This window comes from Rhynchophorus ferrugineus, unplaced genomic scaffold (genome assembly GCF_030347505.1).
Source record: "Rhynchophorus ferrugineus isolate W39M unplaced genomic scaffold, kcgeb_rfMv2 rfM6, whole genome shotgun sequence".
Taxonomy (NCBI): Eukaryota; Metazoa; Arthropoda; class Insecta; order Coleoptera; family Curculionidae; genus Rhynchophorus; species Rhynchophorus ferrugineus.
The window spans coordinates 8,905,181-8,932,344 of NW_027472585.1; the positions used below are offsets into that span (position 1 = coordinate 8,905,181).

Below are 27,164 nucleotides of genomic sequence, written 5' to 3' on the forward strand. Positions count from 1 at the left end.
GTAAAACTATTTATTTTAAATTTTTTTACTAAACCTTTGTGCTTGTTATTATTACAAACAGACGTAAAACAAAATGAATTATATATTTACTAAATGTAATATTTAAGACGGTGTTTTTTTATATTAAGTCTTTTAAAGTCTCATTTTTATCAACGAGGGTTTATCTGGACTGGACCTACTGTTTGATGTGGGCTCCGAACGACGGTCTTCGGCATTAAACCTACCGACTGGCGAGTGACCAACTTAGAAATCATCCCAGAGGACATCCGGTCTTACCCAGCCTGGTTAGTGGCGTGACTAGGATTATTTTCATTGTCGAATTTTGCACTTTTGCCGAGAACAATCACGAATATTAAACATAAATCACAAACATAAATTTACGACCATGCCCCAATAAGATTCGAACCCGCGACTATCGCAACAGTAGGTGCACCATCCTGTCGCCTTTACCACTGGTGTTTAATTTAAAAAGCTACACATATTATCTAATAAATAAAACATCTGTTTGTAGTTAAACTTGATTTCCTGCAATTTATTGATTGGCGTGAAACATTGATGACATTTTGTCAATGTAGGTCAGATTACACGTAATTTTTACTAGAAATTCGAACATATTTAGCTAATACGCATTTGCGAAATGTGGAGAGCATTTTTAAAGATAATTTTTTGACTTTGATGAATCGGTTAAATAATAATTTAAGAAAATCATTAGAACGTATCAATTCCAAATATTTTTCCTAATAAAATTGTATTAATGTTTCCAAAAATACTGTAAATTAATCAGTTCAAATAATTACTAGTCATTAACAGCTCTATATATTTATTAAAATTGTACTTATTATACCTGTAAAATATCACTCTATAAGACCCTCTCATTCCTGCTTTTGCATACCTTTTTTTGTAAAACAATTTGTCTTTGCTTTCAAAATAGACACTATTTAAATCAATCCCATATCTCTGGAACATTCTTTTGATATTTGCACCGGGTAGTAGTCATTGGGAGTTAAATTTGGATTATACAGCCGGAACCAAATCAATCGAAGCACGCATAATTGTTTTATTGAAACAGCATTAAAATCACTGTAACATTTAATCGGCCGATTGTTAAGGAGTGTGGACATATATCGTTTGAAGCTTAGAACTATTAGGTTTAGGGAGATAGGAGATGTCGATGATACTGTTTTAAAATATTGAATAAACGTATTGTTATATTATTTTTACTGTATTTATTTGTGGTGCTTTATTTTGTATTTTTTATATGTTTATTTTTAAATGTCCCTCGTATCAAACTATTATTACGTAGCCTACTACGACTAATTCGTTTGGAATATTTCGAGAGACCTGTTTTAGCTACTCCAAGTTTTGAAGGTCATTTAACGCTGTAAGTTAACGTAAGAACCCTTATCGTTGAGCAAGGTTTACGAATTTGTGTCGATTGACTCGTTGTTATTAGCGAAAATAGTTTATTCATGTTTTAAAATAAAATAAAAAGATAACAATAAAGCGGACATTAGAACTGAACTATTTTTTCTTATATAGTTGTTGTTAATTGCGAATTATATGTTTATTATCTGTGGCAAATTGTTAATAATACTGGACTAATAGCAATAAGAACTTGTTATTTAGTAGAACTGAATGAGGGTTATGAGTCATCGGTCATCAGGGTTAAAGTACTTGTAAATTGTTGAAAATACGTCGTCTGAAAGCTCTGTGGTCCGTGAATCATCAACTTTATATTATTAGTGCTGAATAAAATGGCTCGTACAAGGATAGGTCAATAGCGATCGAGGTTTAATCGTCGTATTTATCTCGGAAGAATGGAAATGTATCTGTTTAGAGCCTTAAAAGGCGATCAGGTTTTTAGTTTGTCATTGAGTCGAGTCGTTGATATGAGGAGAATAATATAAGCTTCGGAAGCTGATGTATTTATTGGTGATCCTTCAAGGTAATATCATCGACCGCTAAATCAAAACCAATAAATGTATTATTTTTAACAGTGCGTTGCATGGACTGTTAAACAGTTTTTTTATACAGGTTGCGTGTTAGTTATTAGACAAAAAATAATTTAAATGTTACTTTATTATTTATACCAGATCAAATTAAATATAGTCTATCCAAATTAGTAGTGAACAGTGAACTATAATGTTAAAATAAATGATTTTATAACCTTTTTGTTTCATTGTTTTATTTGCATTAGAATACTGTAATATATAATACCTAAAATAAACTAAAAGTCCAACTTAATTGCGACGTTTTGATGTCTTAAATTGGGATGACTTGAGTTCACTGCTGCTTTGGATAGACTATATGTGGCGGTGGCTATTCTTTGCTTAACCATAAATGGCATTAGTTTTATTATATTCACCGCTTTTTCAGTTACTAATAACCTTGAAATGAAAGCTATTAAAATTTTATGATATTCTACTCATAAGTTTGTGAGTTATTGTGCTAAGAGTGACATTACTTTTGTTATTTTCAAAATAAAGTATCAAAAACAATTTCGTGTTCTAATTTTACAGTGCTTCTTGATGGAAAAAATACCGTACTAGCGAAGCAATGGCTATAAAAGTGTTATAAGGACTCCGCTCCATCAGAAACAATAATTAAACGTTGGTTTACTGATTTCAAACGTGGTCGTAGAGATGCCAATGATGCAGAACACAGTTTTGAATGATCGTGAGATTTAATATAGAAAGCTCTGTTCAAAGTGGGTGCCGTGTTTAACTCACTGTTAACCAAAAACAAGAACGTGTTGATGAGCCATGTTTGACAATGTTTAAACGTAACAAACCGGAAGTTTTAGATCGATATGTGGCAATGGCTCAAACATCATTTGACAATGGAATCAAAACGATCGTCATCTGAGTGGACAGCAACTGATGACAGACCTATTTTGAGGCAAAAGATAAATTGTTCTACAAAAGTAGTATAGAAATGTTAGAGCAGCGCTGGAATGACTTTTGACGGAGATTAAGTTGATTAATAAAGTCAATTTTAAACAAAAAAAACGCGTTTTCTCTGTTACGCCCGGGACTTTTCAGTCCATGTGTTATGTAGTGCTATGGACTATTTCTTTTATTCTCGTTTACTGATACTTACTCTAAATTATTATAAATTTATTTCCATTTTGAATTTGTTTTTATTAACATAAAAATGATGGAAGGAAGTACATCGCACCCTGTCTGGACAGAAAATAAATTTGTACGAAAGGTCCAAAACATACGGATCTCTATTGTACTTGAATCGATATCCTTTCTAATTCAATTACTGCTGTAAAACTTTGCGAGATGTTGAACTCATGTCGATTTTTCGCTCTATACTTACGTTTTAACATGAAATATCAGCTGTCCGTTTGTATTCTGATTTACCTTCGGTATTATTGAGTTCCCAAGAAATTCCCTTTTTAGTCCCAAGTCACAATACACTATCAGATGTCTTTCATTCGTACTTCGTTAAATATGAAAGGCCAATTTGTAATGACATCCTTATTCAGATATTCCATTCTATACAGTCTCGGTTTCATTCAGCGATATCCGTATTTGATATCCGAAAAATTTTAACATTTTCAATACGGCTTCGAACGCGCATTTTTACAGATTACGTCAAGAATTGTAGATGATGGATGAAGACGCCAAAAATAAAACGGTTTGATTAACGACTTTTTAAAAGTCTTTCATTCCATTGTTGATCCCAACGAAATCATTTTTAATTCTTTTACTTCAGAAAGTGTCAGAAAGTACTGACGTACGCATATTCACGATCGAATATTAATATGATCGATTACCGTGATAAAAAGTTTTAGAAACTAATCTTTTTTAATAATTTAAACTATTATTGTTATTATTCTAATCTGAGATATGTGAAAATATATTTTATGACTAATCCACATACCCTCTTCACTTCCTATCTTATATGAGGATTGCTATTTATATTTTGAGTCTTTCCAATATTAGATGTTTCTTATAACGCTTCCAAATAGAAGTTGGACCTTTATAACCATAACCTTCAGAACTATTTTGAAAATTGAGGGACATGAAAATTAACCCCAGAACATTGTTTTTTACAAATCTACTTCGACATTTGGTAATGAAGCCCGATGAAGATGTTCTTTAGTCACTGAGAAACGTTGGTATAACGAATTTCTTCACAGCCGCAGTTTTCTCAAGGAAAGTTATGAAGGTTGTCCAAAATCAGTTATTGTGCAAAAAACATTTATGCTGTGCGTGACATGATATTGCGAGATCACTATGTCACTAACCATAAGATTGAGTCATCCATGGGCACTAATATGTCGAGCATCAACATTTAACTATGTAGAAAATGTCAAGTTATTGTCAATTCATTATTGGTCTCAAAATATAAATTGCAACCCTTGTACATGAAAAAACCTTTTTAATTGGGTTATTAGGAGCTTCATGAGTTGTATCTTCGACATTCTCGTAAAAAAATATGCTTTTCATTGTCCATCATAAGATTCTACAAAACACATACCCTTTTTTGAAATATACCTAAAACTCCACCCAATGATCTTGTTTAATACATTAATCCTTCTTAGAAATTCGAAAATATATGCCACTGGGTGATAGACGCTTAGATATAGCTATTTGGATCACTTCCAGTTGAGCTACAAGCCCTTGATAAGTTGGTTGGTGTTGGGTCTTCAAACATTTTAGTAAGTTAGTAAGTTCGATATTACCATTGCTAAAACGTTTGTAGCGGAACTACATTGTTTGAGATACCAGGAGCGTCACAACTTTATTTCCGTCCTTTAGAACTATTTTCCCTTATTAGGATTTATTTACAATGCACTGTTTAATGTTGCGTTTCTAATAAACTGCTATTGTAAACTCTACTATCCTGATAGATATTACGTAGCTTACATAGGCTACCAAAAAACATTTCATAATCATCATAATATTTTAAGAAAAGAGATAAATTTAAATAGATCGTGTGTTATAAACTGCTATTTTGAATGAAATTAAAACAACTGTATTTAGTATTATAAAAGTAGAATGGTAATTGATAAATATTGTTCTAAATACAAGCACTCTAAAATTAGGAAGGATTGTCAGATTAATGATAAATAAAAGCAAGTTTTTGGAATTTGTGCATGCCATTTCTGTTTATTTTTTCACCAATATTCAATCTCATGAAACTATATTCTGAAACTGTTGTATGAAACCGAAGAGTCATTGTACGACTCTCCATTCCCAAGAAAATCTAAGAGATGGCACTTATATCATCGTAGGTCATTTATTTTTATTTAGCAGCATGACTACTGTAGTCTCCAAAGCTGTATCCTGGTAGTTATGCTCATTGGCTCCTTTTTCAAAGTGCCTTGACGACGTTTTTACGCATACCATACCATACGACGCACAGATACCATAGACAAAATAATAGTTAAGATAGTCGAAGATGGTCTTGGGTTTCGGAAATATGTTACAAAATCATGTACACTGACTATTTAGATGAAAGAAAATCAAGAATTGGGGAGCATTACTTGTTAAAAATATCTACCCAGCGAAGAAACGAATATCATCTACTAGGGATATGTCTATCCCCATAACTATGTTTTATATGTTCATATGGACTTATGTAAACCTTATTATCAATAGATAACCTCGATTTTGAGGGTGAATATATATATATATATATATATATGTCAATTGATCGATTGAATACAATTATTGATGTTTGCGGAATACATATCAATAAATGAGCACACTGTAATTAAGATTAATTTCCCCTTGCACACAACTAGTTTTTTTACGACCTTTTCGTGGAAATTTCCGTCTCGTGTCGCTGAAATATATCAGAGCTGTGAAAACAAAAGCGACATTAATATTTTTTTAGCCGGCTTTATTATTATGATAAAAGCGACTGTCGTAAATAAAGCGAATATCGTTACGAACCGCTATAAACAACGACGCTGGCGGCATTGAAAATCGGAATTAATATTCGTTTTAATCGGGCGCTCGGAAAGTGGAAATGACCATCTTGGGGTCGTTAAGGCAGGTCGTTGCTTGTTGAAGTTGCCTCTTGCTCGATTCGAATATGTTTTCCCCTCTTGCGGGTAACAGCCGACAATTACTGTCCTAATAAAATTGTTTTGTTTCTACTTGGGTCACGACACGTAAATGGAAACTAATATGAACTACAGTTAAGTACATATACTATAGAAAAAGTGGTCGTAGCAGAATATTAATTTAAAAATTACGTCACCATGTACAACACGGTTTCACATTTGACCTTTATAAGGTATTAAAAGGTTCAATGATTCAGTGACCGAAAATGACATTTTTTGGGCCAATATTTTAGTATCGATAGTTGTAATGAGAATATCGAACTTTTAGTTGCAAAGTGAATTATTGATATTAAAAATCTAGGATTTCCGAAAGAGAGTATCGAACGTTTGTTTTGATATCAATAGTGCAAGCTAATAGTGGAGCTAACTTGATATTAATCCAAACAAACTTGATTATTTAAAAAGTAAAATATTAATATAACAATAATTATTATATTAATTGATAGAGATCATTAATGGAAACTACACCTCTTTATTGAAATTGAGTTCTTCTAACAGAGAGAGAATGAGACTGAAATTGAAAAATAATAGAGAATATAAGGAAGAACGAGGACAAAATAAAAAAGAAAAATGACCCCAATTACGTAGGAGAGAAAGAAAAATCAAAAGAAGCCATGATAATATATAACAAAGTGGCTACAGAGTAGACTATCATCAAAAAATTCAGGAAATTTAGTAAATAAAGTAAATAGGGAACCAAGACAATTTTGCCAATGCTAAAAATTTAATAGGAATCCAAGAAAAATGACAAGAATATACTCAAAAATAATAAAAACAAAGGATAATATATACTTAAGGAATGAAAAACTGAAAAAGTAAATCCGCCTTCAAAAGATGAAGTATTAAGTCACAACAGTAGACAGAAAAGCAATTTAACACGACCGAAAACCAATACGAAATATATGTCTGGTGTCCAAAAGATTGTTTTGCGAGCTAAGTAATCAGTGTTATTATTGACTTTTATAATGAGGTTGTTAATTTCAGTTGGTCAACGTTATAAAAATGTATTTATTATTTTTTTTTATAAAATACACGATTTCGTATGCTTATTCATGTTGCAAAAGCGATTTCCTTTTGAAATGTTCTTTAATTTGCTTAAATTGCTCTGAGAAATTAGTTAGAAATCAAAACATTTCTGAATTATATTTATATACGAATCTAGAAATGTTTTAACGTGATCTATGTCAGTGGAAACTGATAATCTAGATATAATTCGGATATAAATATATTTAGTAACTTGAGGTTCAAGGTTCACTTATATTTCGATAGTTTTAAACCTACCCCTGTATCGCAGACAAATAATGGAACAAGATTAATTTAAAGTTACGTTATAAGGTACAACACGGTCTTACGTTTGACATTTAAAGAATATTGGTTCACCAACTCAGTACAAAGTAAAAGTGAAATTAAAATACATCGGTAAACAGTACTATGCGCTGTTCGTAAAAAGTCCTGGAAAAGATGAGAAAATTAGGTTAAATTAAAAATTAACGGGTATGAAATTTGTTACTATTTTTGGACCATATATAAGATTTATTAATGTAAATGTGGATTTCTGACTGCTATACTGTTGGACAACATTATAATGATCTAATAAAATAAATATGAATTGTATGAAGAGACATGAATGTCGTAGTTGGATCAAAAATTATCAAATTTTAGTGATCAAGGTGACAGTCCTCATACTGCTGCTATAGGTACAGGTACACATGTTTGTGATTGTAATTGTAAATATTTATATGCAACAGTGTAAACAAGTAACTAGACTAGTTAAAATCGGATGTCTTTTTGGAGCAATTTCTAAGTTAGTTAGTGATGAGTCTATATAAATATTTATCTTTATTTTATTGATTAAATAGAATAATATATGATTATATTTACACTGTTTTTAATATACCATTTTTTATATCAATATATTTTAAATAGAAGAATAGAATGAATTAATAATAAACAAATCTAATGAACAAAACCTTATGGTACCTAATTAATTACGTAAATAAATACCATACTGTCATTTTCACTATGTTTGTAAACATTGAAGATATGACGCCTCTATTTAACAATTTACCACCCTCTGTGTCAATAACGGCAGGGTGAAACGAAAGGGTGCAAAATGTAATTTTGTTGACGTAGATCCAATTTGGCCAAATTAATTATTATTTATAACTTCATGTTCCTCTTATTAGAAGCATTAATTAATGTATTCAAAGAGAAAACAACTATTGTAATCTGTAACATTATAACGTTATAAATATTTGTATCTATCTATAATATTATTTTTATAAAACAAGGGGAAAAAGTTTTAGAGCTTACATAAACCTGAAAAATTGAAATACCATCCGGCGATATAACGAAAATAAATCCAATATTGGATTGCTTCCAACGGTAGGTCAAATCTTAGGCCAGCCGAAAGAAAAAAAAGGTTCACATGGAACTCAGAACAACTGCTACTTTATGCTAATAAGGATGTGCTCCACATATTGTTGTTTCGTAAGATAAGATGAAAAAGTTTAATTCAATATTTCGGTGAAATATCTACGAATTTAACTTTTATACGGCGTCTGTTTTTATGTTTAAATATAGGATGGGCCATCTGTTATCATCACTATATCAATTAATACACTAAGGGTTAATTAATTGATAAATTGTAAGAGATTCTTTTAATAAGGCACCAATAACATGGTATATATTTGCAGACATATTTCGATCCATTATAAAAACACAAATCAACGCTTCGTTACCACCCTGTATGTATTTTTGATTTACGTGAGAACTTTTACTATACCGAAAACTTTAGTACTAAACGACTCTGCCTGTGCCCTAAATATTGCAAACTGCTTTATACAAGAAAACCGACATATTTCCAAGAATTGTAGACCCTTTTTAGAAGTTTATTTCCTTTTATAACTCTCTTTCTTTTATTGGTTTACCTGGCCATGAACTGTTTTCTGTTCTATTGCGAAACCTACACCTTTAAGTTAGCATTGACTGAGAATTATTTAGTATGCCTGTTTTGTAGCTTGTGGCCCTGCATACACCCTGTATTTTTGTTTATTATTTTTCCATATTTATATCATATTTTACATCGTATTAGGATAAATGTTGTAACGAAGTTTCTTTTTGTATAGGGTCTATAAATATATAAATTAGAATGAAATTTTTGTGATAATTTAGAGTCACAACGTCGAAATGGCTTTCTTATTTATTGTTTTATTTTAATAGTTTACTGTTTCAAGCGAATCTTGTATTCATAAACACATTAACAATTCCAACACTAAGTCTGACATGGTACCTTTATCGAATTGTGTATTATATGTCTCTAATAGTGTTTCAATTAAAAATAACAATTTGAATGAAGTTTGAGTCACAAAATTGAATGAAAAAAAATGGAATCCAATTATTACGAGTGATTTCTTCATATTATTTAGACTCCAAAAAAGGTGTATGTAGTTGATTTTAGTAGTTGATTGATTGTAGATCAACAGAAATCAATAGTTTCATTACATAAAAAACAACGTAAAACGTATGAATAATGTTTTCGTTATTAGACAGTTTCATCATATTTAATTTTAAAATAGACATTGATTTCGTGTTATTATTTTCTGCTTCAGCTATTGTTTATAATATTTTCTCTCGTTTACTTTGCAATTGTACCAACAAAATTTGGTTTAGACCCTTTGAAGTTAATAAATTTAGTGAGTAGCCCATTGAAAATTGGGCCATTCAAGAGACAGGATGAAATTTGATCCCAATTTATAGTCGAAGAAATAGAAGATGAAGTCGAGAATTAATATTTTTTCATCTAGGAGTATTTGAGAAATAAATAAATAATTATGTTGAACTCACAGTTTATAATTTATAATTACACACAGTTTGAAACATTATATTAAAAAAAGCAGAGCACACCAGACTCAGAATCAAAAGCAACTGTACTGGTTAGTCAGTAGATACTATGAACTTGACTTAAAATAAAAGAGATTGATTTATTACTCAACCATAAAGCCAATTTGGACCTATGAGGTGCAAATATGGAGTTACACATATAACTTACTAGTAATTCCATGCTGCCGAAGTTCTACGATTAATTACCACTGATTATCACTACGTAACTAACGAAGAATTGCACGATGACCTCGGAATCAAGTGGATTTACGGAGTGATCCGATATTTCGTCTTAAAACATGAAATCATGTTACTAAATCACAGCAATACATCAGTTGTTAAATAGCCTAATTTAATATAATAATTTGGGAAATGCATACTGAAGTATCTATTCTACACTCATCCTGTGAATTGATACAAAAACAGAGCAATAGCGATAACTTCATTTGTAAATTAAGATTATAATATGCATATCTAATGTAAGATGTAATTTTTAAAAATATAGAACAATAACATTCGATTGTATGAAGAGAATACACGAACCTTATTAGTTAGTTTAACATTCGACATACTTAAAAAACATAATAATAATTTGCAATCTGTATTAGCGTCATAAAAGGGTGTAGTATGTTTCATATCTATTGGAACGAGTTATGGCTGACCTAGGTCATAACAAACCAGTTTACACTGTTGAACATATTATCGAAAACTTCTTACTTGGGTATTTACTAGACAAATGATCCCAATTGTCTCGTATTCGGACGAATTTCGAGTGTCTACGATTTATCTCGGCTGTGCTCGCCATTCGGCCAGTCAGTGGAGTGAAAGTTGCCAGTTGGGGCCTTGAAACGCAAACCTATTAAAACGGAAGCCTTGATCTAACGATCCGATACGAACGCGTTCAGCAACGACGAATATGAAGCAATCCTGACTATAAATACGGTTTCACATTATTTATCCAGGTTAAATGTACCGATTATTAAATGAAATGCTAAATTGCAAATGAAAACGGTTGCGTTTGATTCATAATAAGGGCGAATATATAAAGTTTCATCATCTAATTTGTTTTATCGTCATTCGAAATTGCAATTAATTAGTTTATTAACAATTCTTAGAGGAAATATTACTAATTATTATTACAATCTGATCATTAATTCAGTAATTCTATTCTAATATCTAGTTTTTTGTCACTTATTATGAAAACTTGAAATTAAGATCCTATTCATCATACGTCTCAGTATCATGTTACACTAATTGACATAACATTCTGTTTGGCTTGATTTTAACGAAATCATTGTTCACGTTTCTTTAGAACACTTTGGTTTACAGCATACTATTCTTATAACAAATTAGGCAAGTTTATTATATATAATATTATATTCATAAAACTGGATGTCTTCTGGGGGTTGATTTCTTAGATGATTACTCGCCAGTCGGTAAGCTTAAGTCGAGGGACCGTGGTTCGGAGCCCACGTTAAACTGTAGATCCAGTCCAGCTAAACCCTCGTTGGTAAAAAGGAGACTTACACTACACAAGATCAAATGGTTTAATTTTTTTTAATCTCTTTACGATTATCTTGATTTCCTTGGTGATTTCCTCGATTTCAGTCGGTATCTGTAGGTTTCTGTGTAAGTAATCTTAAGGAAGTGTAAGATATGGTGTCTGAGTGCAGTTACTATGTTTCTTAGATCCCATAATTGAATTTCATATGTTCACATAGGTTTTAATATTTGCTTGTAATAGGTCAATTGAAAAGTTCCCGGCCTACCATAGTAAAACACATTTTTTTTTTGACAAAATTAGTTTTTTATTCAACATAATTCCCTTCAAGGGTGATACACTGATTATAGCGATTCTCCAACTTTTCGATACCATTTTTGTAGTACGATTTGTCCTTTGCTTCGAAATAGGTCTCAGTTTCGGCAATCACCTCTTCATTCGACGAAAATTTCTTCCTAGCGAGCATTCTTTTGAGATCTGAGAACAGGAAATAGTTGCTGGGGCGGCAGATCTGGAGAATTCGGTGGATGAGAAAGCAATTCGGAGCCCAATTCATGGATTTTTGCCCTCGTTTTCACTGAGTTGTGACACGGTGGATTGTCTTGGTGAAGCAGCACTTTATTTTTCTTCAAATGCGGCCTTTTTCATGGCCCTCCCTTTTTCAAAGTAGTCAATGAGAATTATTCCAAGCACATCCCAAAATACAGATGCCATAACATTGCCAGCCGACTCTTGCGTTTTCCCACGCTTTGGAGCGGGTTCATCGTGTGTAGTCCTCTCGGATGACTGTCGATTGGACTTCAGAGTGAAATGGTGAAGCCAATGTTTCATCAATTGTCTCATATTGATGCAAAAACTCGGGTTTATTACGCTTGATCATCTTCAAACACTGCTCCGAATCATCAACTCGTCGTTGTTTTTGGTCAAAATGAGCTCGCGCGGCACCCACTTTGCACAGAGCTTTCTCACGCCCAAATATTCGTGAATGATATGATGTACACGTTCAATTGATATCTTTGTGTCTGCTATTTCAATCAATTTTAATTTACAGTCATTCAAAATCATTTTGTGGATGTTTTAAATGTTTTCGTCGGTAACAACCTGTTTTGGACGCCCACTGCGTTCAACGTCTTCGGTGCTCATTTCACCACGTCTAAACTTAGCAATACCAATCCTTGATGATTGATTTTCCTGGGGCAGTGTCCGGAAACTCAGCATCAAGCCAAGTTCTTGCTTCAACTGTATTTTTATGTATTTTTGCCCTTCAAAAAACAATATTTTATCAACACGCGAAATTCCTTTTTATCCATTTTTTTCACAATAACAAAAGTTTCATCACTCAAAATACTATAATTCACAAACTAATGATCCGACAGCTGTCAAATTTGTACCCGCATCTTTTGAGGGTTAGGGCTAACTAAAAACGTATAGATTTAATTCTAGTTGCACCATCTATGTGTCAAACCGCGGACATTTCAATTGACCTGTTTTAATAGTTATTTATTATGTATTGTTGCTATGCACAGTTGTTATTCATTATATAAACAATTTTGTGCAAATGTCCGAAAATAATGTGCTCAAAATAATTCTACAAGTTTAACAAATAAACAAACAGTCATATGATAGGTCAATTTGATAATGTCAGGGATCCATACATTTCTAATATTTTAAAAATGTAACCTATAAAATCATGCAAAATAACAGATATGTGTTTTTACTACAAAACAACTACTATTTTAAGCTAGGTCATAGGCAAAACAAAAGAAAAATTGTAATTATTCGTCTTTTTTTTTGTAACATATACATGTATAATGTTATTTAAAGTATTTTAAGAGCTGATATCTGATACAGTGAAATGTAGTGTTGCAGGTTTGTTTTCTACTTCATAGGACGTATAATTTGATTGATGGGGGAATGAATTTCAATGGCTCTTTGAGAGATATTTATCTTAAATATCTTCATTGTATACGATCGAAACAGAGTAGCTCGAGAACTGGTAGTCCATTTTTTAGCTTATTTTCTCTTTTAACTACTCGTTCAGTGACTATTCCAAATAACCATTTCTTAAAAAGTTGAAGTTGACTAACAACACCGTAACTAACGCTATCTATTTTTTTTATATAGGTAGAATATCCGGTTTTAATCTTCGTTATTAGTTTTATGTTATATTTTATTAAGGTATATTTCTAATTATTGTTAATTAGTACCGTGCAGTAATAGAAAACCCATAACAGTTAATGTCTATTTATTAGTTCTAATATTCAGAGGGAAAACTAATTAATATTGCATTTAAATATCGTTTATACGGATGCTCTACAAGGTCAACAGAAGAAGTTTATCTGTTTTGAAGACATTAACTATACGTTAATGACTTTTTTTAATGCCAGCACATTAGGTGTTGCTCGTTTTTTTGTGGTTTAGTTTCTTTGATAATTATTTGCAACATCGATTATTTTTTATTTATTTTATTGTTACAATAGACTGCATTCTTATTAATTCATTATCTCGTGTTAAAGGGAATTATAATTCCCACTAATTATCTTCCAACGGAGGGAATATTCTAATTATCATAAAAAGAACGCTACAAAATTCAAATTTATAGAGGAAAAATAAAGAAATCAAAAATACGTAGAATATAGTGATAAGAAATAGAGATAAATAAATTAAAATATGTAATATATCAGTATGTATTTTACAAGTTATAATTAAATTAGTTATTATGAGTACCATTTATACTTATATATAATGTTCTGATTTGCAAATTAAAATTTAAACAGTGACACTATACAAATTCGTGTCGTTTGGTTCGCTTCAATCTTCTGGTTTCCTTCGTATTGTCCAATAGTTGTATTGCTCCCACATTGCTGTGATTTAGTAGCTTTATTTCATGTTTTAATGCGAAATATTGATTTAGTAAATTAATTGAAGGACTTTGTTTTGGTATCGTAGGGGCTACTAATTGGTTTAATATTTTAGTGTTACATATTCGCACGTCAAAGTCCAAGTATCCATTATAATTGTATATTTATTATATAGTTCTTTAATTTTGAATCTGATTTATTCTGTTTTGTCCAGCTTGATGTGTAATGTATACATAAGCATATTTAACTAGTAAAAATTGGGCGCTATGTTGGCAATAATATTAATCTTGTTGAAAAGAAGTCAATAATTATGTCAGTACAGAAACAATCAATAAGTGATCAAGTACATATTATTACAAACCTGTATAGGAATAGTTTTTAAATAAAAAATATACTTAACAGTTTTTTTGTTTATAATTGAAACATTCATCTCACTACTTTGACTTAGTATTTGCTCGATACAGAAGTGCATATATATGGTACCAAACAAGTTTTAAAAAACATTTCCTGGTAAGCAAAATCTTGAAACGACTTTTTTGTTTTTACAGAAACAGTTGCTGTATAAAATAAAAATTTCAGATTATATGCCAGGTAATAACGGTTCAAATAATAATTGATCTAAGCCCATCAATCTTTGCAAGAATCCTCTAGCCAGTAAGGTTAGAAACGACAAAAAATTCACTTATTTCCATAAATCCTCTAAAATAAACCTCAGTAAAAAAATACAATGAAATATTCCTCTATTGAATTAATGTATCCGCAATACAAGCAAGATATAATCAGATATTTCTGATATTTAAACCATTCAATTTTTGGTACACTCAATTTGGAGCAAGCAGTCTTAGTATAATTCATATAAAATATTCCATATCCCCTTGTGCTTGTTATCATTTTCAAGTTTGGATCGACCGAATCAAAAATAAAAATGTCGACTTGGTTGGCGCAGTAGTAAAGGCGACAGGACGATCCACCCACTGTTGCGATAGTCGCGGGTTCGAATCCTGCGGGAGCATGGTCGTAAATTTATGTTTGTGATTGTTTAATATTTGTGATTGTCCTAGGTAGTGTAAAAGTGTAAAATCCGACAAGGAAGATGATCACAGTCACGCCAGTAACCAGGCTGTGTAAGACCAGATGTCTTCTGGGATGATTTCTAAGTTGGTCACTCGCCAGTCGGTAGGCTTAAAGCCGAGGACCGTGGTTCGGACTCCACGTTAAACTGTAGGTCCGGTCCAGATAAAAATTAAAGGAAAATACACTAATACAAGGAAACTAATTTCTGCAAATATATTTTGATACAAAGAAATGTTGTATTTTCTGGTGAATAACGTTCCATCAGAGGAAGTTACATTAAAACAATAATCAGATACTTTTCCAGTGCCAATTAATCTTAACATTCAGTTCAATTAAAAATTGCCAGAGATTTATTGTGATCGAGATTGGAGCGTTATGGGATTATTTATTGACTATTTTTTGCATCATTTTATTGAATAATGACTGCTTAAAACCGTAGACATATGAACGGTAATTGTGCGGTTTTATTTCAACATTTTTTTAAAAAACTTGTTGGAAGTCATGATTAATATTGCGTTCGTTTTGGCATGACCGAACTTTCACCGTTTTAGAACTAAATTATATTCTTAATGTCACGGAACCATATATACGAATGGCCGGTATGAAATATTAATGAATCTGCGGCGGAAAAAAAAATATGCGTTATCGCTCAGAACTATCTCTCGCGTTTAGGATATGTTTGTTGGCACTTTGCTTTCACTTTTTTTTCATTTTTTTACTTGCTTCAAATTAACTTTTAAGGCTCACGGATTCTATCGCAGCCAAAGTTATGTGGGCCATACATGACCGAAAGAACGTTGCAAAACGGTAGTAACTCAAGGCTATATATACCGAGGTATTCCAATACGTTTTCGTGATTTATTTATTTACAAAGTAGTTTTTTTTATTTATAGATTATTATCTACTAGTCGTTGTCGAGTAACTTACAATTTTACAGTCTCTACAGTAGAGGTGTTGGTCATTGAAAAAAATATCGATATTTCGATATTTTTACAAAAAAATGATATATCGATATATCGGAGAAGAAAAAAAACCTTTAAAATCGGCACAAAGGTTTATCAAAAATATCGTTATTCTTTAGGAGATTTAGAAAAAACATATATTTTTTAGGCTAATATTTCACTATTTTTGTTTTTTTTTTAAAATATCGATGTTTTTTTCGGTGGCTAACACCCCTACTCAACAGTACTTATCTAGGAAGACCTATTAGTCTAATAAAATGAAATAAAGTTTAGTAGCACTTTTACTTCACTACACAACCATACTAGATCACACAGTTTGGTTTTCTTCAGTTTGCGTGCTAGTTCAGTGTTGTCGAAGAGCAGCACTTCAGTGTTTATATGGGAGATGAGTTTTTTCACATATCTTGTGGCGAACCTCTTAATTTCCTTTATAACAGTTGGAATACGAAATTTTCGGTGTATGTAACTGTTCCTGTAGTATCTGTGTGCATCCACAAGACTTCTCAGCGTATTTACTCTCGAATAATTGTATCATCTTGATATTATTTCTCGTAGAAAATCGCCAGAGCTGACTTCCGCAGGTCCATATGACTTTTAGTATCTGTTAGTTAGCAACTTATTATGCACGGAAAATTTAGATAATAATATTTAAAAGATTTTTAGAAAATTATGTTGTTCTATCGTAGCGCCACCTACCGGATCCGGTAGTAAATCTAAACGATTTCGAATCCACGTAAAATTTCAAAATCCGACCGATTAGAAGGTGTTCTGTAACATACAGTCACACAGAAGAATTATACGTAAACTAAAAAAATATTTATTATATTAACTTTAATGTATAATTTATTGTCTATATTATAATAGTAAAATTGTAAAAAACTGGTTGTTGTTGTAGTTGCAAGTATTAATTTAACAGTAGAAGTGGGACACACAGTCTCTACAAATCTGAATTTCTGAATCTACCACAAAAGGTGTTACTGAAATAGTTTTGGACAGTTACTAGTTATATCAGTGACTGAAGCGGTATATTCTGATGCTGCATTATTTAATCCTTGTCACAACAGTGAAAGTGTAACGAGAGAACTACAATGTTAATTACATTTTTGTATTACTATTGTTATGTTGCACTTACATCAACACAGAAGCAAGGACAGATATATATATATATATATATATATATATATATATATTTCGAATTAAAATTAAATTAGATTGCCTAAGTATACTATTCAACTTCGCGTTATTTGGCTAGCTTCAATCTTCTGATATCCTTCGCGTTAGCAAATAACTGTATTGCTTCAACGCTGTGATATAGTAGCTTTATTTCATGTTTTAAGGCTAAATCTTAAATTGATAATTTCAATAAATTTTGAGGTTATCGAGAGTTGTCGTTGATTACGCAACGATAAGCATTGTTAATTAATGGATGAAATTTCTTGTAATAGCGTTGGATTAGCGAAATCGTAGTCAGTCTTCTGTTTTAGTGCAATCCCATATTTGCACTTGTGCATTGTTATGTATTGGTTAATCTGTATTAAGTAAATTCAGGAGTATTAAAGTGTTACTGCGTCGGCAGGTATTAAACCTCTATGGACATACAAAAGAGTCAATTATGGAGACATAAATATAGCAAAAGTATCTCAGGATGAAGTCAGATGGTTGCATCCTGGTACTAGAAGAATAATTATGCACATCGAAACCTTAGGATTCCAACTGAAGATATTTGACATACGTAACAAGAGGTGATAAAATACTCCTCACTAATATTAATACCCAAATACTACAGTTTTACAATTTTATTTTGAGTTGTATTGTAAATTGGTTAACACCGAAATATATAATAATAAGATTTGGTAAAATTATAATAAAAAAACTAGTAGCCATGGGACCACGTATTTATATAGAAATTTGCACAGTTCATACTGGAAACTATGTTACTATCTACTATTTATATCACTATTCAGTTTTATTGTAACGAAAGTATTATTATAAATAAATTTAGTAAATAATTTTATTATTTTTAGAATAATGATCATATAGATAATTTTCAGTTATTTATAAGAAAATAAATTAATTTTTATTTTGCCTTTATATTTATTAAGAGGGTGTTCTAGTCTAGACGTTTAAAAACTTTTTCAAAGCTTCACTTGAACTATGACTGAAATCGTTTTTTGACTTTAAGAAACAAAAACAATTTGCCGAAATAAAAGGTTTAACTTCTTTCTAGGTTAGAATAGACCCTTAAAGTTGAATATATCTAACTTTTTACAACAATCTAATTGAGACTGACATTTCAAAGAAGGATATTTTAGACGAAAACTTTGGTGTCATATATTTACAGACTGCTTTAATATTTATAACTTAATTTTTTTAATACGAATTATTTTAGTTCCTTAAAAAACTTACACAAGTTTGGCCCAATATTTTTTTCTGGTTGATATCATATTACCCAGTACAACAGTTTTATAAAATTAAATTTGTGCAAATATGAAAGACGAGACTAATATTTTCAAAGAAACGAACTAGGAACATCTGTTCATAGCGACGAAACATTGTAAATCAAAGATTCTCGTAGCAGGTGTATGAACTCTCTAGAACGTTCATTGTCGGCTTCCGTTTCCCTCCCTTTAAAACGCTTTTCACCAAACTGCAATATCCTTTTATTTTCAACTAATGGCATTATATACGGTGGAGGTGGTGGTCATTTTGAAATCCTACCTGGACCTAGAGGAACTCGAAACCGGTCGCGTCCTGTCGAGTTCCTGGATTTCGCGTCAAAAGAGAAGACCCATTGTTGAGTCATTGACACCGCCCTGGACATGACTCACACCTTTGTTTGTTTATTTTTTTTCTTTTCGTTCTAAGGAACCGTAACCACCGTCAGGACGTCGATATCGTCTCTCGGTCTTGCTCGGAAAATCGATCTGTCTGATTTCTAAATCACGCGATACGTATGTGAACTTACGCGGTTTTTCCAGTATTTGCTCAATAATCTGGAAATATCCAAATTCATAATTTAAACACATAATATTTGAATACACATAAGGTTTGTATCATATTACGAAAATAGGAAATACTAATCATAATATATATATATATATATATATATATATATATATATATATATATATATATATATATATATATATTTATATATATATATATACATTTATATAGAATCTGTATTGCCCTTTATAGTTATAAAGTCTGTTCAGTGAACAAAGTATTTCTTACGATAATTATTATTTACGTGACATGCAAGAATCACAAATATTTAACACTAGCACTGAATTATACTCATTATGGGTTCCAGAAGGATGTAACACTGTATTATTTCATTAGAGACGTAGTACAGAGCATGCAACATTTTGTTTTCTAACCATTGAGTGTTAACTGTATTAAATTTGCTAGAAATAATATATACTTAGATCGTGTGTGACCAAGTGAGGTTTTTGGGTATTGATGTATACAACAATATCTTGTTATTTAAGCATAGCTTCTATTCGTATCCAATCCAACAATCCAATACCGTTGGTTTAGTTTAGGCCCGATCCCTTTTCGGTTGATAAGTTATGTGCTTCTTCCTAGTTAACGTCGATCTAGATACACGCCAAAATATTTAGAGTACTCTCCACCAGGTGGAGTTAAATAAATTTGCCAACATTGGAAACCATTATTTGACTTTCAATTTTTTACACTTGTTACTTCAAATACAAAGGATATTCATCCGCCGATGACAGATTTTTAAGAAATTACATTGAGCTTGAACCAAATAAAAAACAGCGTTATTATTTTACATCATCTATTTCTATTCTTGAATATTTCAAACACTTTATAACTTTGAATAGAGGCAGGTGGACCAAAACTTCATTACAGTCGAATTCAAAAACGTTTTCATGAATAATACTCATAATAGGATTATAATTTAATATATCTATGAGTTGTTAAACTCATTTGAAGCTATCACTGGTGAATAATATCGAAAATAAAAAATACATTTTAGTCTGGCTACAAAGAAACAACATATAATGGAAAATTGATACATCACTGAAGTCAAAGCTGATATGACCATTTATCTCAATCTAAGCGAATTATTCATCTTAAAGATTTTCTAATTTGGAATTGTCAAAACTAGTGAACAAAATGTTACATTCTACATGGGGAAATTCCTAAATTACTTGAAGTATGAATGAAGGTTGTAGCTTCAAATGAGGCAGGCTTTTGATAAAATGCTATTTTACTCCATAAGCAACCCAATATTATTTATCCAATTCAAAACCATTCAAAGACTCTTTCTATTCTTACTCGATAAAACTATTTTTCTCAATAACAACTTTTCATAGGAATATGCCAAAGAAGAAAATGTATTAGCTGTAGTTTTGTGGAATTTCATAGAAATTTTAAAACTATATTTAAAGTGTTATTGCCTTTTTAATATCATTTACATCCTGTTATCTTGTAAAAAACCTAACATAATTCTGCAGAAGATCTTAGAAGTCCAGTCCTTCTGTGATAAATTAAAATCTCGAATAAAATATCGATCACTAATCTCCAATTAGCTGATCAAAATTAGTGACAGCCCATATGTTTGGGTTAGATTAGAAAATGGTCAAAAAGTCAAAATGTGATCTATATATTTCACTGTTCTTTATTTTTCATGAACTGACTAACATTGTCTCACTGTGAAGAAAATATTATTTCATCACAAATGTATAGAAAGCTGAATGAGTTCTGAAAATCAGTGATATCTGAATCATGAAATTAATGGTGAAGTTTACAGCAGTATTTTTATGTCATCAAAATTTATGAAGTCCTCACGTCGCAATGTTGCAACTATCTTGAACTAAATTTTGGTGGTGATTTCCTTTTCGTGACATGATTATATAACTTAATTTTACCCTTTACATGCTAAAACAAAATATTCAGCACCACTTGTGATAAAAAATATCATGAAGTTAACGGTGAATTTCATTGTATTTTTACAACATTGTATAGGCGTTTATAGCCTTCAAATAACTATAAATTATTTGTATTTTGACAAATGTACCAATGTTGAAACTGATTTTCCCACAACTTTAAAATATGGAACACGAGCGATATAAAATATCAATTCTGTCTCTAAAAATAGAGCTAATCAGTATCTTTTTCAGAAACCCTTTCAGTGTTGGGCAATCTAATAAATTATTATTTGAAATTACACTACTATCTTAAACTTAAATAATCATTAAACCAAAAGGACCTTTTTAAAGGTGATAGAACTTTTTGAATAAATATTTTCGCTTCTTGAATTATATTTAAAGATGGCGCACCACGTAAGTTGCACGTAAAAATATTTTTAGGGTTATAATGCGCGTAGATAAAGTTCCAAGAAAAATCATCCCCCGAGTGTTTTCAGAGGATATTAGGTAGAATTTTTTATTATTTATATATTTACAGAGACGTCATAAAAGTGAAAATAACCAAGGTACCATTTAGACCCCATTGTTCGCCAAACTAACGACATTTTAAGTACGTCACTATTTAAAAAAAAAGGACTAGCACGGCCTACAGTCAGTTCTGTCTCGTCGCGTCTTCTATGAACGACCTTTCAGTACCGTACCGCTTTCGTTCATCGTCAACGGACGGACTTTTCGTTAGTGCATCGATCCCCGATACCTTCTCTGGTACTAGCTCGTCCTTTTCGAGGTCGCCAAGCGTCGTTCGTCTGTCGATCTTTGGTTCAAAGTACCCCGGGTACGTATAAATATAAACGTTGAAACTGTTTTTCAATTCTAATTAGATATATATTCGTTAGTATTCATCTGGTCGGACAACGGTTTTTGTTGGCGCTTTATGATTAATATTGCATTGCACGGATGATGATTAACATACCGATACGTTGTCCGAAAGGTTCGGTTCAAAGTATTAACGAATTTTTGCCTATTTTTTTACCATTAATAATACGTACACGACAATTTTTAACATTCTATGAATACTAATTAATATGGTACTTAGTTTTAAACGCTTTGGCATTAGAAACAGTATATTTTGTCATAAAATGCATTCTATATCTATATATCGCTGGGTATAACTTAAATTTAAATGTTATTTCTTTGAAGGTACTGAAGTATTTGACTATTTTATTCAATTTCTTTATAAAAATGATGGTAGTAAAGTAGTGAATAAATGTTGTCTTAGATCAAAACAAATAATTTTTATTTTTGATTTAGTAGCCTATTCAATAGTATTTTTCACTACATTATAAGTGATATCAATTTTTCGTAACAAAGAATGTGTATAGAAGGAAACAAGTATTTTCCAAATTCCCTATGTTGTTTATCATGTGCTCTTTTTCCACTATGACAATTACTTGTGTTTTATTTTTATTTATTTTATGTACTTTCAAGAGCTCATTTAATATTTGTAGATTTCCTTCAACTCCTAGATCAATAATATGGCGTCATCGGGGAAAATGATATTACGAGAATCTTAAGCACGAAGAAATGTTTGATAAACTCAATTGAATCTAGTTCATCATAGCCAAAACCAAGATATTAATTGAACCAACATAACGTTCACTTATTTGATGGCATTAAAAGGATATAATCTATAAATATATTTAGTGTTTAGTAATGCTTTATTTCAAATTAGTATTTTTAATCAGATAAATGTCTTATCAAGATACTGGAATCTTTGACTATTTTATTCCATTTCTTTGTAAAAGTGATGTTACCTACTGGGCAAATAAAAAGTTATTTACCTTAGATTAAAACAAATAGTTTTTTTTTAATTTAGTAGCCGATTGATATATTTTTTCGGTGGAAAAAAAGTGTATGTTTATTTATTGTCTTAAATATTTCAATCATTTTCTATTCTTATGTTATTTACCATATACTGTTTTTCCACTATAATAATTACTTGCATTTTATTTTATTCCTTTTATATACCTTAAAATCATCGTTCCATATTTATAGATTTTCTTAAAAGGTCTTTTTCTTAATATGGTGTAGATAATATAATATATTGACATTTATTACAAGATTTTTAAAACGAAAAAATGTTTGATAAAACCGGATGAAACTAATTCGTCATAACCAAAGCCCTAATATTATTTCAACCAATATGATATTTACTTATTTAAGAATCAGAAAGTTGTAATCTATTATAAGCTATTAGTGGTGAATACTCTTCAAACCAGTAAATGCATTTGAATCTGGATATAAGAAACAATATACCGAATGGAATATACTTAACATAGACAGACATAACAATTTCTTAAATATAGAATTTCATTCCTGTTCTTTGAAATCTTCAAAGCTAGTCTTCCAATGAAATTTATTCAGATTCGGATAAATAAATAATTCGTCTTTTTAAATTAAATATATAGAGGGTCTGTTATTCATTCTTGCCACTTGAGATTCTATACAAAAAAATATTCTCTCAAGGAAAGCTAAAGTTGCGGGAACAAAGTAAATACGACTTTTTCTAATATGTAATAGGCTATGGGACATTTGAAAATATTGCATTTTTCCAACTGTATTTTTCTTATTATCAGTATATTTTTTGGATTTTATTTACTCTAAATATATCCTCCATCTTTCAAGAAAGTCAGTTATATCCGTTAAAACCTATCCATTTTCTGAATCTTATCATTCATTGAAAATCTATTTACAATTCCATTGATACTTAAATGTTGCTGATTTTGAATTTACAACCCTATTGACTTATTAAAGCCTCCAGCTATAAACATTTCGTTTTTGCTCAACTGGAAAATCATTTCGAAAGTCCACAAACGAAAATGTTCATTAGATTGAAATTCGAAAAGCCCTCAAAAGTATATATAACATTATCAAAATGTTTCACATATAAAAAGTTTTACACAGAACTTAACAAAAATATTTAATATGTTTATAATTAAAAGATAACTTAAAATCCTTGGTATTTATTATACTTTCTGTTAATTTTTCAAAAAGGAACAGACATAAAGAGCAAGATAATTTTAATAGGTCAATAAATTATGTCTATTTCTGATTAAATTTGTTGCAAAGTACTAAATCGGGTTAATCCGGTGGCCGTCCATCTTTTGTGGTATTTTTAGATTAAGCGCTGTTCGTATGCCGTTGGTATTTTACCGCTGGCCTTTCACACTTCAACATTATGTTGCATATATTACGCTCTTTATTGCAAAGTCTTACTGCTAATCGTTGAAAATGCTAATGTTTATTTGGTTTATCTGTAGGTATTTCGAATAATGTTCGTTAACTGTGTTTAATAGCTTAGCATCAAATGACCATTAAACGCAAAAGAAATAGCTGTATGTTTTTGGTAAAAATAGTCCTTAATAGTGATCAGAGTAAAGTAGATACAGATATATTAAAGTATATGAGTAGAGGAACTTTAAGGAAACCTCTATTAATCATTAACGTTTTTTTTAAATATACCAACTATGCGTTTATCTGGACTGGGCCTAAAGTTTAATGTGGGCTCCGAACCACGGTCCTCAGCATTAAGCCTACCGACTGGCGAGTGACCAACTTTAGAAATCATCTCAGAAGACATCCGGTCTTACCCAGCTCGGTTACTGGCGTGACTGGGATCATTTTCCTTGTCGGATTTTACACTCTTGCCTAGAACATTCGCAAATTTTAAACAGGCACAAATATAAATTTACGATCATGTCCCAGCAGAATTCGAACCCGCGGCTATCACAGTAGGAGGACCGTCCTATCTCCTTTACCACTGCGCCACTAAGCCGGCATTTGTTTGGCTCTGAATGAATTTAATAGTTTAATAAAAATTGAACAGAAATGAAAAATTGATATAAAACATGAAAATATCTAATGAAACACTTTAATGACAACTAACTGAGATATAAAACATGTACAGACAATTTGGAAATACTAACAATGGATAGTATCCATACGAATCGGCTCTTTTTTTAGCATGAGCAACAGTATTAACAAGAACGACTGTCTTCTTACTCATTAAACCGGTGTACTAAAACATTTACTTATTAATTCCAGTGGCGTAGTACTGCGTCCCTTCCAAGGACGTTGAAACATTGGTTCAAAGTACGCTTGATGCGTATCCAAATAACATTTCATATATTGACTGATTAGAAATTCCATTATTAAGGCTTGTACTTTGTTCTGTTGTTGATTTACATGTATATACAAACAAGCAATATTTAATTCGTAAAATTAACAATGATTAGATTCCGCTGTATTAATTATTTTAAGGTATTATTTTATTTAGATTAGAATTTTGTTGTATGTCAAAGCCAAACTGAACTAAAACTCAGAGTGAATGCGGCAACATTGCAATATTTCGACGTCACAAATATCCATTACGCATTACTAAAAAAACTTTGAATAGACTATATTTATTTTGAATACGTTGACTCATTACTTGGAATTTTGATAGACTAACTTGAGTCACCTATCTTGTATCAACTATTCTAATGCTTTGTTTGTTATAGTTTAATTTAGTTACGTGACCTACTCACAAACGCTCTTTCGGACATTTTGCTTGTTGTTTCTTAAATGTTATTCATTTTATTTTTATTTGTACATTAAAGGCCCGACTTAGAAATGACATGTTATTCATTCACTCATTTAGTAATCACTATAGTACTTTTAGTTAGGAGAAATATAAAAGTACTATGCCGAATACAATACCCTAAATATTTTTTTCTGGAGATATCTAGTCATTACCCATCATTCTATATGAATTGAAATATCATATTATAGAATTAGCCACAATGGTAAGGATGTGTTCTAGTCTATTAACTTAAAAAAAAAGATTTTTTCATATTATCGGAGCTTAACCCTTTAAGGATATGCCCCTAAGAGGAATTTTCAAAATTTAAATTATTTTTGTTTTGTTCGAGACGATTGACAATGATGGTGAGAGTCTTTATACATTCTTCTATTGTGTTAAGAAAGTCAAAAAAAGAGTTACGGGCCGGCTTGTTTAGCGTAGTGGTAAAGGCGACACCTATTGTTGCGATAGTAGCTGGTTCGAATCCTGCTGGTGAATGATCGTAAATTTATGTTTGTGATTGATTAATATTTGTTATTGTCCTAGACAAGAATGTAAAATCCGACAAGGAAAATGATTCCAGTCACGCCAGTAACCAGGCTGGGTAAGACCGGATGCCTTCTGTTTTTTATTTAACACATTTAAAATATGTAAAGGTAAATGTACAAAGTTATGTGACCATACATACTTTTTCTGAATTACGACCAATACTATGGAAGTTCTGTATACGCAGTTGCTAATAACATTTTTACTGGAGTAAGCGCATAATTAAAAACAAAAACTCAACAAGTGGTTAATAACTTAGAATTCAATAACCGACTATAATTGTTTCCGAGAAATAAAAACCGTTTCTTCACTACGACAATTTCTTAATTAGTTTAATCAATTATCCGATGATTGTGCATTCGTAATTCGAAACAATCAAGCACACACACATGCACGTATGACCTCTGCGAATAGCCAGTTGCTCGAAATCCTTGACTAATACCCGGTAAACACCGATATCAGAATCAAAAACCGTTGTACAGTACATTTCACTGTAATAACATTGGAACATTTAATTTTTTTGTTGTTGCTGATTAGTGCCGACGGATTAGTGTCAATTTATTTGTTGACAAGTCGTTAATATGATGTACCATTCATGTGAGTATTTTCTAAAGTTATTTTTAGCAACCGAATATGTTGTTCGCCTAAATATTACGTATGGTATTTAATTTTAAATGATTTGTTTTTAATAAGTAATTCAGTTAATTTTAATAAATGCCCCATATCATCTAATC

The 27,164-nt window shown here is 31.1% G+C and overlaps 1 protein-coding gene across 8 annotated transcripts in view; it reads left to right on the forward strand.

The window, feature by feature from the left end:
• Positions 1-27,164, forward strand: part of trc (Serine/threonine-protein kinase tricornered) — a 253,736-nt gene that overhangs the window by 193,579 nt on the left and 32,993 nt on the right. Inside the window, exon 1 of one of the 8 annotated variants that reach the window (XM_076408903.1) lies at positions 26,912-27,027. The exons of the other annotated variants lie outside the window; for them this stretch is intronic. Within the exon in view, the coding sequence (XP_076265018.1) occupies positions 27,012-27,027 (16 nt within the window). The 5' untranslated portion in view covers positions 26,912-27,011. Of the gene's footprint in view, positions 1-26,911; positions 27,028-27,164 lie in introns of those variants that run through there. 8 annotated transcript variants of the gene reach the window in all.